This window comes from Gambusia affinis, linkage group LG16 (genome assembly GCF_019740435.1).
Source record: "Gambusia affinis linkage group LG16, SWU_Gaff_1.0, whole genome shotgun sequence".
Classification (NCBI taxonomy): domain Eukaryota; kingdom Metazoa; phylum Chordata; class Actinopteri; order Cyprinodontiformes; family Poeciliidae; genus Gambusia; species Gambusia affinis.
Window position 1 is genome coordinate 16,355,968 of NC_057883.1, and position 12,838 is coordinate 16,368,805.

Here is a 12,838-nt window from a genome sequence, read left to right on the forward strand (position 1 = left end):
ACTGGAACTCTTTTTACATAGATTTCATATCTGATGCATTTATCTGTTGTAATTTATATAATTATGGCCTGCAGTTAATACAAACAAAATTCACTACCTCAGAAAATTTTAATAACACTTATATTTAAAATGCAAAAATGTCTTTCTGCAAAAAAGGATGTAAGTGTTCTTCACAATACCTGCAGTCAATACTTAGTTCACTTTTGGTGCACTAATTCACTCTTTATGGTGAATTAGTTCACCTGTTCAGCACTGTGAGACATTCAGGAAAAACAGGTTGCTATCTTGGTGTCTCATCTTCCTCTTGACAATTCTCTAAATACGTTATAGATCAGCATTGCTGGACATTCAAGTACCGTACATAGATACTAAGGTTGTTCAAACAAGTACTGACACTTTTGAAAGTGTGGACAAGTGCCATCTTCATGAAACTTGTCAGAAGATGTAAGCATGAAATATTCTAAGATTTCCAGATAGATGGAGATGTTTTAGGTTTGATAAAACACAGAGGACCAACACCATCGTAGTTTTACATGGCTCCTCAAATCATCACTACTGTGACAAAGTCACAATCCAACCTCTGGTATCTTGCATTTTAAGTGAAATGCAAACCTTACTTCCAAAGAAAATGTTGATCCGCTGAACAACAGTCCACTTCACCCAGGTAAGATACTTCTGAAGTCTAATTTAGACATGATAGATGAAGCCCATGTCCTGAATAAACACACTCCAGCTTCACTTTCTGAATCTCCAAATTATTGAAGAGAATTTGCCTCACGGTCAGCTCAAGCCCGTGGTTATCATGCTTGTACCTTTTTCCTTCTTCTCGATCTTCCGTTAATTTGCTTTGATGAAGAGCATTAAACAGCAAACTTCTTTGTCATCAGTCTCCTGCAGCTTGCACTCTTTATGGAGGGTGTAAATGAACATATGATTGCAAAGGACATAGAATTTTGATTAAAGAGGAGCGGGAAAAGCAAATGAGGTGGACTAGAAGTCCTTGGCAACAATTAATGGTATTCGGGATGTTACTGTGAAATATCACCTGTGGTGCCCAGAAATAAGACCAAACAGCACACCAGAGCATTCATGAGACCGTCATACTGCAACAGTCTTCAGTCAGAGGCTTCTATAGACTTATTTCCAGACTGGCTGCTATCAGAGATAATGACTGGCCATAGCATCGTCCATAATGTCTAGAATAGTTACAAAACATTTAATTTCCTTTTTCCCTCAATATTTTTTTTTAAATATAATTTTATATGGATATCAATTAAAAAAATAAAGGAAACAAATAGAAAACGTTTTGGAAAAACATTAGTCACAAATACAAATAACCTCTAATAATGAAAACAAGCACTAAAAAGATGTTTGTTTTCCAATAGCCCACGATTTCATTAACATGTTTGTATGTTTTGCCTTCTGGATTTCTTTGAATGTAATCTTAAGAGAAATGAGTCAATCACTTGATAAGACCTTTTATTTCATCAATTGAGAAGAAAACATGTAAAAACAGTGTACAAAGTTTATATTATTTGTTTACTAAAGCTGGTGTCCTCGGTCACAGGAATACAAGAGGGGCAGGTACAAAAAAAGTTGAAGTAAAAAATATAAAATGATTTTTTTTCCCCCCCCTATTTTCAGAAGGTGACAGCCAAGATGGGAGTGTGCATAGGAATAAGTAACAAACAGACTCAAAGAGTGAACAAAGGTTTCCAAACGACTGAAGAAAAAACAATATAAAACAACCGTTACATTCAATGAAAATATGCACTTTTGACAATGATTATCTGTCATTCTAAAAATACTGAAGAGCTTCCGGAAACTTCTGAAAGAAGACCGTCGGTTTTAGCCTCAGCACAAGAAATGATTCAAACCAACTTCTTGTTTCAATCGTATCCACAACACACAAATTAATCTTACAAAAGGAAGCTAATTTAGTCTTTACCAGCCATATATAGAGGGGGTCCTAATACAATCATTTTTGGCCAACAAAGTGCATATCATTGGCACAGTGAAACTCCTTTTCATCCACATTGGTCTCATAAATAACTCGGAAGCTAGTGAGAGGGGTGGAAGTCCCCTAAAAAAGCAAATGAAACTGAAGCCTAGTTTGCTTGCAAAGTTGTCCTAAAGTGTATTATGTTGAATGACCTCACTGAGGCTGCAGCATATGCACCAGGTGGAATGTAACACCCAATAGTGTACTGTATACAGAAGAAAAACCCAAAGGAGAAAAGAAGAGCTTGGAGCAGAAGGAGCATCCACATGAAAAGGCACCAGGAAGTGTAAGCACCGACTTCAGGAGTGGAGATTCTTTTTATTAGCCTGAACAGGAAACGGTGGATCTGACTGATGTGCAAGCAATTTTTAAAAGAAACTGAATGATCACTCACGCTCGCATCATGTTAGACTAGATTGCACTGCTGATTCCTCAGACATATCATTATGTGGAATGGTAATATGACAGATCGGTTTCAGTTTTGCATCAAGGGTAGCTTAAAGCGAAAAGGACTTTTCAGTCTTAGGAGAATTAGACGTGTTACAACACATCAGTATGAAGGAAGATTAACTTTATTTGATACGGTACATTCACTTTATGAGGCCAAAAAAGTCAGAAAAGACTAGAAAAACATGAATAAATCACCCACTCAACAAACAACACACTCTCTGTTTTACATGGTGTTTTTGGTCCACAGCATGCCTAAAACCTATTTGAAATGGTTGATGTTTTATTGGATATAAACAACCCCTTAAAAAAAGAAAAAAAAACCATTGAGCTATGGGAGTAGCCCAATTTGTGCATAGCTACATTTCCCCGTTCATTATGGAGTACGGATGCCTGCTCTGTATACAGCATAACAACCAGGAAATGCAGGGTAGTGTTATCTCCATGGTCAGTCTTCAAAGGCCACCAAGAACAAGCACGTTTATCTTTGTTTTTGTCTCGCACTTCCTCCATCCTGTAAAACAACAACAACAACGGCTCACAGACTGAGACATCCGACGGGGGGCTTGTGCAGACAATGCTGGGCGAGGACGAGGCTGAGCAGGCTGGGGCCTTTTGAGAGTGCAGTCGGATGGAGAGAGGGAATGAACGTGGGACCGAAGGAATGTTTGAGATTTGCATATTAGGCTGTCCCACTGGCGGAGTAGGAGAACTGTGGGAAGTGGGGTCGTTGGTCGCTGTCGAAAGATTCCATGCTGTCATCTGGGGATTAAAAAAAACCAAAAACAAAACCCCCCCAATCTGTTAGTTCTCGTTAAAGATACAATTTGTTTGACAACGTAACACATTTTTCAACTTTAAAATTTTACTATATTAATGGGATTTTATGTAATGGATCAACACTTAGTTGTGCACCCTTTATTCTGATTTCCTAAATAAAATCCAGTACAACAATTACCTTCAGAAGCCCCCTAATTAGTAAACAGAATCCACTTTGGTGTAATTTATTCGTTATTAATCCAGCTGTTCTGGTAAGGCTCCAGATGTTTGTTAGAGAATATTGGTGAACAAACAGAATCATAAACACTTAGGAACAAAGCAGATGGGTCTGAGATAAAGATCTTATGAAGTATAAGAAAAAAAGTTTATTATTAAACAATATCCAAAATGCATGTGTTCCTTCTATCAGGAACTCAAAAAGATAAAAAAAACACCCAAAAAAAAAAACACGGTGGCCCACTCAAAGTTATGAAACCTTGCAAAGACTTAAATATAACTGGAATACACACTTGTGTTTGTACGACACTCCTGATCACAAATAGTATCCTTTCAGTTCTACATTGTCTTGATTTTTTTTTTATATCTCAAAAAACAGATTAAAAATTGTAATTTGGACTTCTAACATGACAAAAATCAGAAAAGTTTAGAAAGCATGAAAACTGCAAAAAATCTGCATTAAAAATTGATAGATAACACTTATTAACCTTATCTATTCATCCATCCACTTATCTTTTTATTAATATTTAGATTTTGTTTTTACTTTTGTAAAATTTGCCCCAAATGATCATTTCCATTCAAAGTGCTCAGCTCCCTGCTTGCTTTAATGTTTTCCGAGGCCTATTTTAATAATGTTGCATGTCCTGAAGAGGGCACACTGTCCCTAATGAAGCCGGGTAAACTTCCAGTCATATTTAGAAAAAGGTAACTCAAGTCCCTTTAAATACAGCAGATAATTATGTGGAAAGATAAAAAAAATGTGGATAGACTTTGTGACATATTGGACATATTGAGTGGAGCTGTTTGTAAGTTGTTAGCACGGTCATTCACATCTGAAAGTGATGCTACCTTGTCCGGGTGGCGTAATGGTGATGATTTGTCCTGTGAACTCTTCGTCAAAATATCTTGTGTCCGTCTCTGAGGTAACTTGGGGCTTAAACGGCGGGACAAGCTGTTAGAGAGGAGACATGCTTACATCAACAGCCATTTATCGCCGTAGAAACAGTTGTCACTCCGACAGTGTCGTTTCTAGGCAATTCTGCTTTACATAAATCACAGGCAAAATAAATATTTCACAACCCCACCTTCTTTTCATAGACATCTTGCCAATTTATCCCAGCAAAGAATTTGTGCTGCATGATTTCCTTGGCATCATCAGGCCCTCCACCTAACCTGGAAACCCCAAAACAAGGACTTTAATGTCACATTTTAAAGCAAGCGACTGTAAAGATAAATAAAAGCTAGAAATGAGACCTTACTGAGCGGACACACTGACCTTTGCATTGGGTCCTTCTTAAGGAGACCGGAGAGCAGTGAGCGCGCCTCAGGGCCGAGAGTCCGAGGAAAACGGATGTCTTCCATGAGGATGAGCTCAAACAGCCTCTCGTGATCCTGGTTGTAAAACGGCAGCCGGCCGCACATCATCTCATACATCACCACACCCAGACCCCACCAGTCCACAGCGCGGCCGTAGTCATTGTCTTCCAGGACCTTGGAGAGGGGGAGGATTTAAAATACAGTTGTTGAGAACCGATCTAAATCAGAAGCGTTGTACTTCTTACTTTTTCAGATTTTTAGACATCTAAAGACATTATGGACCTAAAATGTATTTTAAAGAATAAAATGTAAAGCATAATACACCTTTATATTGCTTTAAATGCAGATAAATGCATTGAAAGGCAATTTTTTGACAGTAATGTTAATCATCAGATAAAAAAAAAAAAGAGAATATGCATAACACAATCTGCAATGCTAAACGCAACTGGAAAAAAAGAAAAATGGTGAAAATGTATGCACACAAAAGTAGATGAAATACTTCTGCAATGACAGTTTCTGATTCAACCAAGACGTCTGTGTCTGGAAATCCCAACCAACCCCCACCGACATCACCTTCTCCCCCCTCTGGTCAGAAGTTTTCAGGCTGCTCAAGCCAACACTGACTCACATCTCACATTAGGAGCAAGTATAGAGTTTCCCCTGGAGCCTTGCATATTTAATCACCTCTAACCCTTCCACATATACACAAACACATACAGATCAACAAGCAGCAGGAAAAAATAAGTCTTTCACATGAACAAATGATAGCAAACTGTTCAATTAACACAGCTGGAGTCACAGATAGGGAAATATTTAATCATAATCTTTTCATAAGATGACTTTTTGTGACATTTCCTAATTAGCACAACTCCTCTGGTGTTGTGCTTGGTGAACAGTGTAACCTGTTGCATGACTAATGCTCTGCAGAGAGGAGAGATTCCAGGGTGTCTGGGGACATGTACTGGATTCTACCTCACCAGGCGGATGTTGAAGGTTAAATCAAGACAAGGAGAACAGTGTGTTCTCCTACACCCTCAGCAGCATGATGCTACAAATTTCAGACCTAATATTAGAAACTTGGGTAAAAAGATAAGGGTGGATTAAACGAATTAGACAAGGACACAAAAAGTGCACCGGCCCAGAGAGGGGTGGTCCTGCAGATGGACTGAAGTGTCCGTAAAAGGAACCAGACTGCTGGTGAGTGAGCATGCATGCAGCTTGCATGTCTTGTGTGGGCCCTCAATCTGGTCCTGCGGTGAGTGCAGAGGATCGACGGGAAGGGCCGGGAGGGCAGTGGAGGGGGGTAACGTGAAGCCGGAGTGGGGCTAAGATTACTGGGCCGTCTCTATTTCCAGCGCTGCTGTCGTGTGATTCACACCGTGCGACAGCTGGGCCCGCAGCTGCCCCATATATGTAGAAGAGCGCCACAGCTGTGAAGCTGCCAGGAGCGCAGGAGCCAAGCTCATCCCTCATATACGTAACCAGGACTGCCTGCTTGCTTGCCTGCCTATTTGGGCCCCGGCCCCTAAGCTAATGCTGTTACACTGCCCCAAAGGAGCAGAGGCAGCGGAAGAGAGAAGAAGGAGGAGGATTTAAAAAAAAAAAAAAACAACAACAACAACAACAACAAAAAAAACACACTTGCTGCTGATTCTTGGGAGCTACAGTCTCCTTACTGCTGTTTTTCAGATCACACTGTTCTACACTGACAGCCATTAATCTTTCAAGATGCCGAATACAGACTGGTGTTGGGGGCTAGATTAAACATGTCCACATTTTTCTTTGTGGCCATTCCCTAACAGCCAATTCCCTCAGCCAATAATAGTTTTCTTTCTGTAAGTGTTTAATAAAAGTGACTAAGTGAATTTGTCCGGCGTTTTACTCTGGAGAACTGGTCAGGCTGTTGCAGGCCGAGTCTATCCTCCCTATCTCTCCCTCTCTTTCTCTGCAGCTCTGGGTGGAATATTCCCAGACATTACAGCATTCCTGTGCAGCACACACAACAAGGTCATTGTTTATTGCAGAAAAACCTGTAACACTGCCTGGCCCGTACTCCATTGAGACGCTCAGCAGCGACCCTGTTACCATGGCGATGCCCCCTGATGTCTACCAGCGCTCCACTAGTGAGTTTGGAGCTGTCATTGGAGTGGGCTGGGAGAAACTTCGGATGAGGATAGAAAGCCAGAAATAATTGCAACAGATAAAAAGTTGCTGTCTTTTTCTTAGAAAAGGTTCATGAGGCAGTGTGCCTTGTAAAAGTATTCCTACTTCTAATCTCGCTACGTATGCTGTAATTGTGCATTCACAAACTTTGATGCATTTTATCAGCAGCATATCACTGAGGTTGAAAAACGAATTCTTTAAAAACTATTCTGACTATATGCAAACAAGTTCTGCTCACAGAAGAATCTTCCAGAAATTTGAGGTGATTGATAAATTCCTTATGAAAAACTACAAACAGGACTTGTTTTAGCTTTCTGTCAAAATGGATTTTCTTCTGGCCCACAGAGCAGATCTGCTCAGTGACTGAGGCCTTCACAAAACAGATGTATTTATACTGAAATTAAATTGTAGAAGAGGAATTTACTGGATGACTTCTGAGGAAAATTGGTTTTATTTACTGGCTTCAGGGAAAAGGTCCCAATATAATACACAACAGTAGTTTGACAAAATGTGAGAAACTTCAAGGAGTTTTAGTATTTTTGCAGGACATTTATATATTCCTGAGGAGGAGTGAAGCTTTGTGGGATTGTGTGCTTAGTGCAGGTGAACCATCCTAAACAGTGCCTCTCCGGGTGCCACATAACAGCTGGAACCCATGTGGTCTCTCTCTTCCTCGCTTTCCCTGACGAAGTTCACATTTCCTGAAATCCAGCCGGCGAAAACACCTTCTCCTTCAAACACAAAATTCCAATCGCAGTCCAAAAACAACGGTACGACAACTGTGTCAACATGGACACCCTTATTCCGGAAAGCATTTTTATGACAACAGGTGAGGAGAACACACTTTGAACACATGTACAATACAGCATATCAGGTTACACCTGCAACACTTGTCATACCTGCACGCAACAGCGAGAAGCCACACACCTCAAGACACGGCAAATATGAGAGCAGGCTGCCCTGCCCTGGGCACACTGCACACTCATTAACTCAACTTCAGCTGGAGATTAGAGAGGCATTTTGGGGCAGCTGCTCTTTTCTTCAAATGCTTCCATATCGTACAATGAGATCCACAAATAAATGGAGTATTTTTGTTAGCGGACTGGTGGACTCTATAAAACCCTGTGTTTATGGGCAGCATTCATCATTAGGATTCACACTGTAATACTTTATAAAGCACTTTAAAAAAAACAACAACATTGACCAAGATAAAATGCTAAAAGGAAAAAAAGCAAAAATTTGTACCTGGTGAGCAGCAGAAACATTTGACTGACCACAAACAGGAGGTCATAATAGTAGGTTATAAAAACATGGATCTGTGTATCTAGGGTTCTTCTTGATAAAAGTTGGCTTGATTTTGCCAATCGCCTTACAGGCGCAAAAAAATCAAGACATGATTAGATCCAGCCAGATCTAATCATGTCCTAATCTAATCAGTTTTTAATCGGGATCTGTATTTTAACACTTAAATTTGTTATCAAGCATTTTTCTTCACTGTGAACAATAAAAAAGGTCGACGTCTCATTAAAATCTAAGACAATTGGTGTCATCCAACTTTGGATGAGAGGCTGGACACAGCATGTGCCCATGCACTTTAATGCGCAATATATTCGACAGCCGTTTGCCTGCAGATGAAAAGAAATATTGTGTTTCAACAACATTTAGCCAAGTGGAAGCAGGTAGGGAGAAAATAACAGAGGTCTAAGATCAGAACTTTGGATTCCCTCCAGGAGAAAAACCTGATGGTGAAAATGAAGTGTATAAAAATTATTTGATTTCTATTCATAGATCTGCAATTGGCTTCAGAAAGATATTAAGAGACTTTAAATCCCGATTCCAGGTAAAGTGTTGCACTGTCATGTTTACCTCAGGTGCGAGGTACTCTGGCGTCCCGCAGAATGTTTTCATAGTGGCTCCGTCTTTGATCCCCTCCTTACAGAGACCAAAATCTGTGATCTTTATGTGTCCGTCTTTATCCAGCATGAGGTTTTCCAGCTGTAGAAACAAAAACACATAAACACATATAAAAGTCACCATTTTTTTATTGAAATGGAGGACATGTTGGAGTCCTGTGTGTTAAATTTTTTATTTATTTATTTATTTTTTTTCTGTTTCTTTTTATATACATTTCCTGTGCTACTGCTGGTTAGGGTTAACTTGAACCATAGTCATCTAGTCAAGTCCCCTTCAAACAAAATAAATCACTAAACATTCTAGAGTAAGAATAAAAAACCTGTTAAAATATTATGTTTTCACAGTATAATAAATCATTTAAAAATGTACTGCGTAAAAAAATTATTGAAACATTTAAATAACAAATGAATTTGTTTATTTTACTCATTTTCATGTTTTTAAATTTAGAACGTGTGTTCACTGAATTTTGAGACCTTTGACACTTCAAACCTATTAGCATATAAAACCAATTATATACTTTTTATTTCAGTTTTCCTAGTTGCTTGATAATGAATAAATTCACCTCAAAGGGTTTAATGTATGCAAAGAGGAATTGCTCTTCATATTTCCCACAGGTAACAGTCAACACATTTTCTCCTTATTTCACTCTGGCATTGGATGTTTAATAAAACAAGGTATAATTAATCATAAGAATATTTGGGTGAAAGAAAATTAGCCAGTCACCAGCTTGCTCCATCTTTCTTCCCTGTTTGACGTGAAAAAAATAAAAAAAAGAGGATGTCATTTTTATTTCCTCAGTTTTGCAAATCAAATTGAAAAACATTGTCACGTGTGAGTGAGGGGAAGTTTTGGATCAAATAATTTCTGTAGAAAAACAAACACTCCTGCTGCTCAACCAGTGTTGTGTCATGCAAAAGTATTCAATGCATTTCTGAAATATTAGCATGTTTTTATCCAAACCACCCCTCTGCAGTTCTGACTCTCCGAGTTTCTCTCTCCAAGCTGATAAAAAACAGCAGCATGATGCTGCCACCACAATGTTCTACAATGTTTCCTCCACATAAAAAAGTAATCTTTTTTTCAATTTTTTGCAAAAAAAGCTCTGTAGAATCCCTTTTTTAACATTTTATTGGACTCCTACTAAATAAGAGACTTTTGAAAGCAAGTGGTTGCACTGGATTTCATTCAGGGGGAAGAGTAAATGGGCTATATTTAAAAAAAAATATTTGAATAATATAATTGAGAAAATGTTAATCACTGGATGCTAAAACAAAGTGCTAAAATATATATATTTGAAAACTTGTACATCATTTTACATTAACTTCACAACTTCAAAGTACTTTGTTTGTCTCTATCACAAAATCATCCCAATAGAAAAAAAGTTTACAGCTGCAATGTAACAACACACAAAAACGTACAGAGGTATTAATACTTAAACATTGAACTTTGTTTTATGACAGCATGTAAAGATAATCAGAGCTACAACCTATATGAATGTTGATTATTTGGTGTCATGACTCGGGGTTTAACTCCCCCCTCTTTCTCTTCCTGTTAAAGTCGCCCAGCAGCTGTAGCTCACACGTGGCCAGCAGCGGCCGGCCAGAGTCAGCACATCCTCCAATCCTGCTACCCTGGCATTTTCTGGAGAACCCTCGCAGGCTGGGAGCCTGCCTCGTAAACCCAAGGGAGGGAAGGAAGGAGGGAGAGCTGCGCTGTGCTGACCTGGCTGGTATAGTTTTATCAGCTGGAAGAAGTACGGCTTGAGATGCCCACTGCAGCACTGATTGCATTCCTGAATCCAAACATGCCCATCAATACGGCGCAACTACAGCTGTAATGATGGATGGTTAGTCGTTTCCTTTTGGCCAAAAAAAAAAAAAAAAAACCTGCTCAACTGCAGTGTCAATTTACAAAACAATATAAATTGCAAAGTGGACAAATACCACATAATGGGCTCTGCATGTGCGCTATTAGAGGCAGCTCTGGTTATTTCTGTCTCACTGCAGTAACGGTCGGACCAGACTCTTCTCCAGCTGCAGCGATGTCTAGAGGCTGATGTGGGGGATGCAGATCAATAAGGCCTGTCCACTGCCACAGCTCTGGATGAGCACAAACCTCCCAAAAGTATTCAAACCCCTTCAATATTTTGCTATGTTATAACCACACACTTCAATGTCTTTTATTAGGCTCTTACATAACTAACACAAAATAAAGCATAAAGTGAAGTTGAAGAAAAGGTAATGCTTTTAAAATTTTTCTACAAATAAAAATCTCTGAAAAGCGCTGTGCCCATATAGTCAGCTTGGTTAATACTTTGCAGGAATACTTCACAAATTGTTCCATAAGTTATTGTGATAGAGATAATAGTGTCATTTTGAGTTCATTTTTAGATGATGTATTGGTAATTGTAACGACAAAGATTCAAAAACACACTCTCAAAGACCAATAAACTTTAAATTCTCTAATAAACATTTAACACTGGAACTGGAAGATATTTTAAATATCCAAAATAGATTGAAAAAAATAAAATAAAATAAATTAATTATGAAGTCTCTGAAAACAAGAGCTAGTTGAGGCAATGTGTTGGACTAAAGGACAGTTTGGACAGAAAGAGAGAGAAAAGAGAAAACCACTCTGTTTCACTGTATGGATGTTGTGTATGTATAGAGTTCATTTTCTACCATGTAGTATTATATGTGTAGGTAAAAAATGTGAAATCCAGTCTCATCCAAACAGAGCACCTTTTTCAGAGTACTTGCTGTGCCTCTACATAGTTTATGGTTTATTTTAAATGAGACTACTGGATTTTTTTGGATTCAGCAGTGCCCCTTCTTCTCACCAAACTTTTTAAAAAGCCAGATTTGTGAGAAAGACTAAGTTTACCTGTCAAAAAAAATTCTCCTTCTCAAGATGTGGCTCTTTGGATCTGAAGTTGCCATTAAGACCAGGTGACCAACTGGGGCATGTCTTGGTAGGTTAACAGAAGTGACATATAGTCTCTCTTTTGGAATAATAGCTGGAACAGAATTCTGGAAGATAAATTTGTGGAGACTCTAATCCCATAGCAAGCCTCTAATCATATTTAGTTTTGTTTACTAATGTTCACTAAAAAACAGAAACCTCTATGCTGACATTAAATTACATACAGGTATTGCAAATTAATTTTCTTCTGAATGCAACTGATTGAACTGGATTGCACTTAGGGGTATCAAATTAAAAAGGAGTATATACACATATGCATGCCAGAATTTGGATTCTTATTTGCGAATACTTTTAAAAAACACGTTTTTAAATGTCCGCCACATTTATGCTCTACTTTGTGCTCGTCTATTACAAAATAGAATAACAAAAGGAAGAAAAAGTGGAAAAGTCCACATATTTCCTTGATACCTTGAGATCTCTATAAACCACGTTTCTCTCAGCATGAAGGTAATCCAGGGCTGACACTATCTCTGCACCATAGAACCGAGCCCGTTCTTCTGAAAATACCCGGTCTCTTGACAGATGGAAGAAAAGCTGAAGGGGGAGACAGAGGTGTTCAAATGAGAACAAAGTTTATCAGTCCAGCACTCAAGGCAAGAAAAAAATAAAAATTATCAGTGACCAAGTAGTAAGAAAAACTCTGATGCAACAACAAAGGTTTGGGCGGGTTATGTCACTTACCTCACCACCATTTGCGTACTCCATTACAAAACACAGGCGGTCATGAGTCTGGAAGGAGTATTTCAGTCCCTGCAAAAGAAGAGCATGATTAGAGCAGAACTTATCAGCTTAGTCAAGAGGAAGCTGCCCTTTAAACAACCAACATGCAATCGCAATAGCTGCATCTGCAGCAATATTCTCAAAAACTAAAAAATACATAAATAAAAAAATCAAACATCTAAAGAGGACCATGCTGGAAAAAAAAATATAGAATCCACATAGTACAGCATGTTCAGAGTCGATAACAAAATATAGTTTACTATTTTCACAATATTTCCAAACCAAAACCCACAGATT

General features: G+C 38.6%; 1 protein-coding gene across 1 annotated transcript in view; it reads right to left on the reverse strand.

The window, feature by feature from the left end:
• Positions 1-1,466: 1,466 nt before the first annotated feature.
• Positions 1,467-12,838, reverse strand: part of akt1 (v-akt murine thymoma viral oncogene homolog 1) — a 42,378-nt gene continuing 31,006 nt past the window's right edge. Inside the window, exons 8-14 of the mRNA XM_044142982.1 lie at positions 12,503-12,571; positions 12,230-12,355; positions 8,792-8,920; positions 4,722-4,936; positions 4,531-4,618; positions 4,295-4,397; positions 1,467-3,211 (exon numbers count right to left, since the gene is read on the reverse strand). Coding sequence (XP_043998917.1) covers positions 3,132-3,211; positions 4,295-4,397; positions 4,531-4,618; positions 4,722-4,936; positions 8,792-8,920; positions 12,230-12,355; positions 12,503-12,571 — 810 coding nt within the window. The 3' untranslated portion in view covers positions 1,467-3,131. The remainder of the gene's footprint in view (positions 3,212-4,294; positions 4,398-4,530; positions 4,619-4,721; positions 4,937-8,791; positions 8,921-12,229; positions 12,356-12,502; positions 12,572-12,838) is intronic.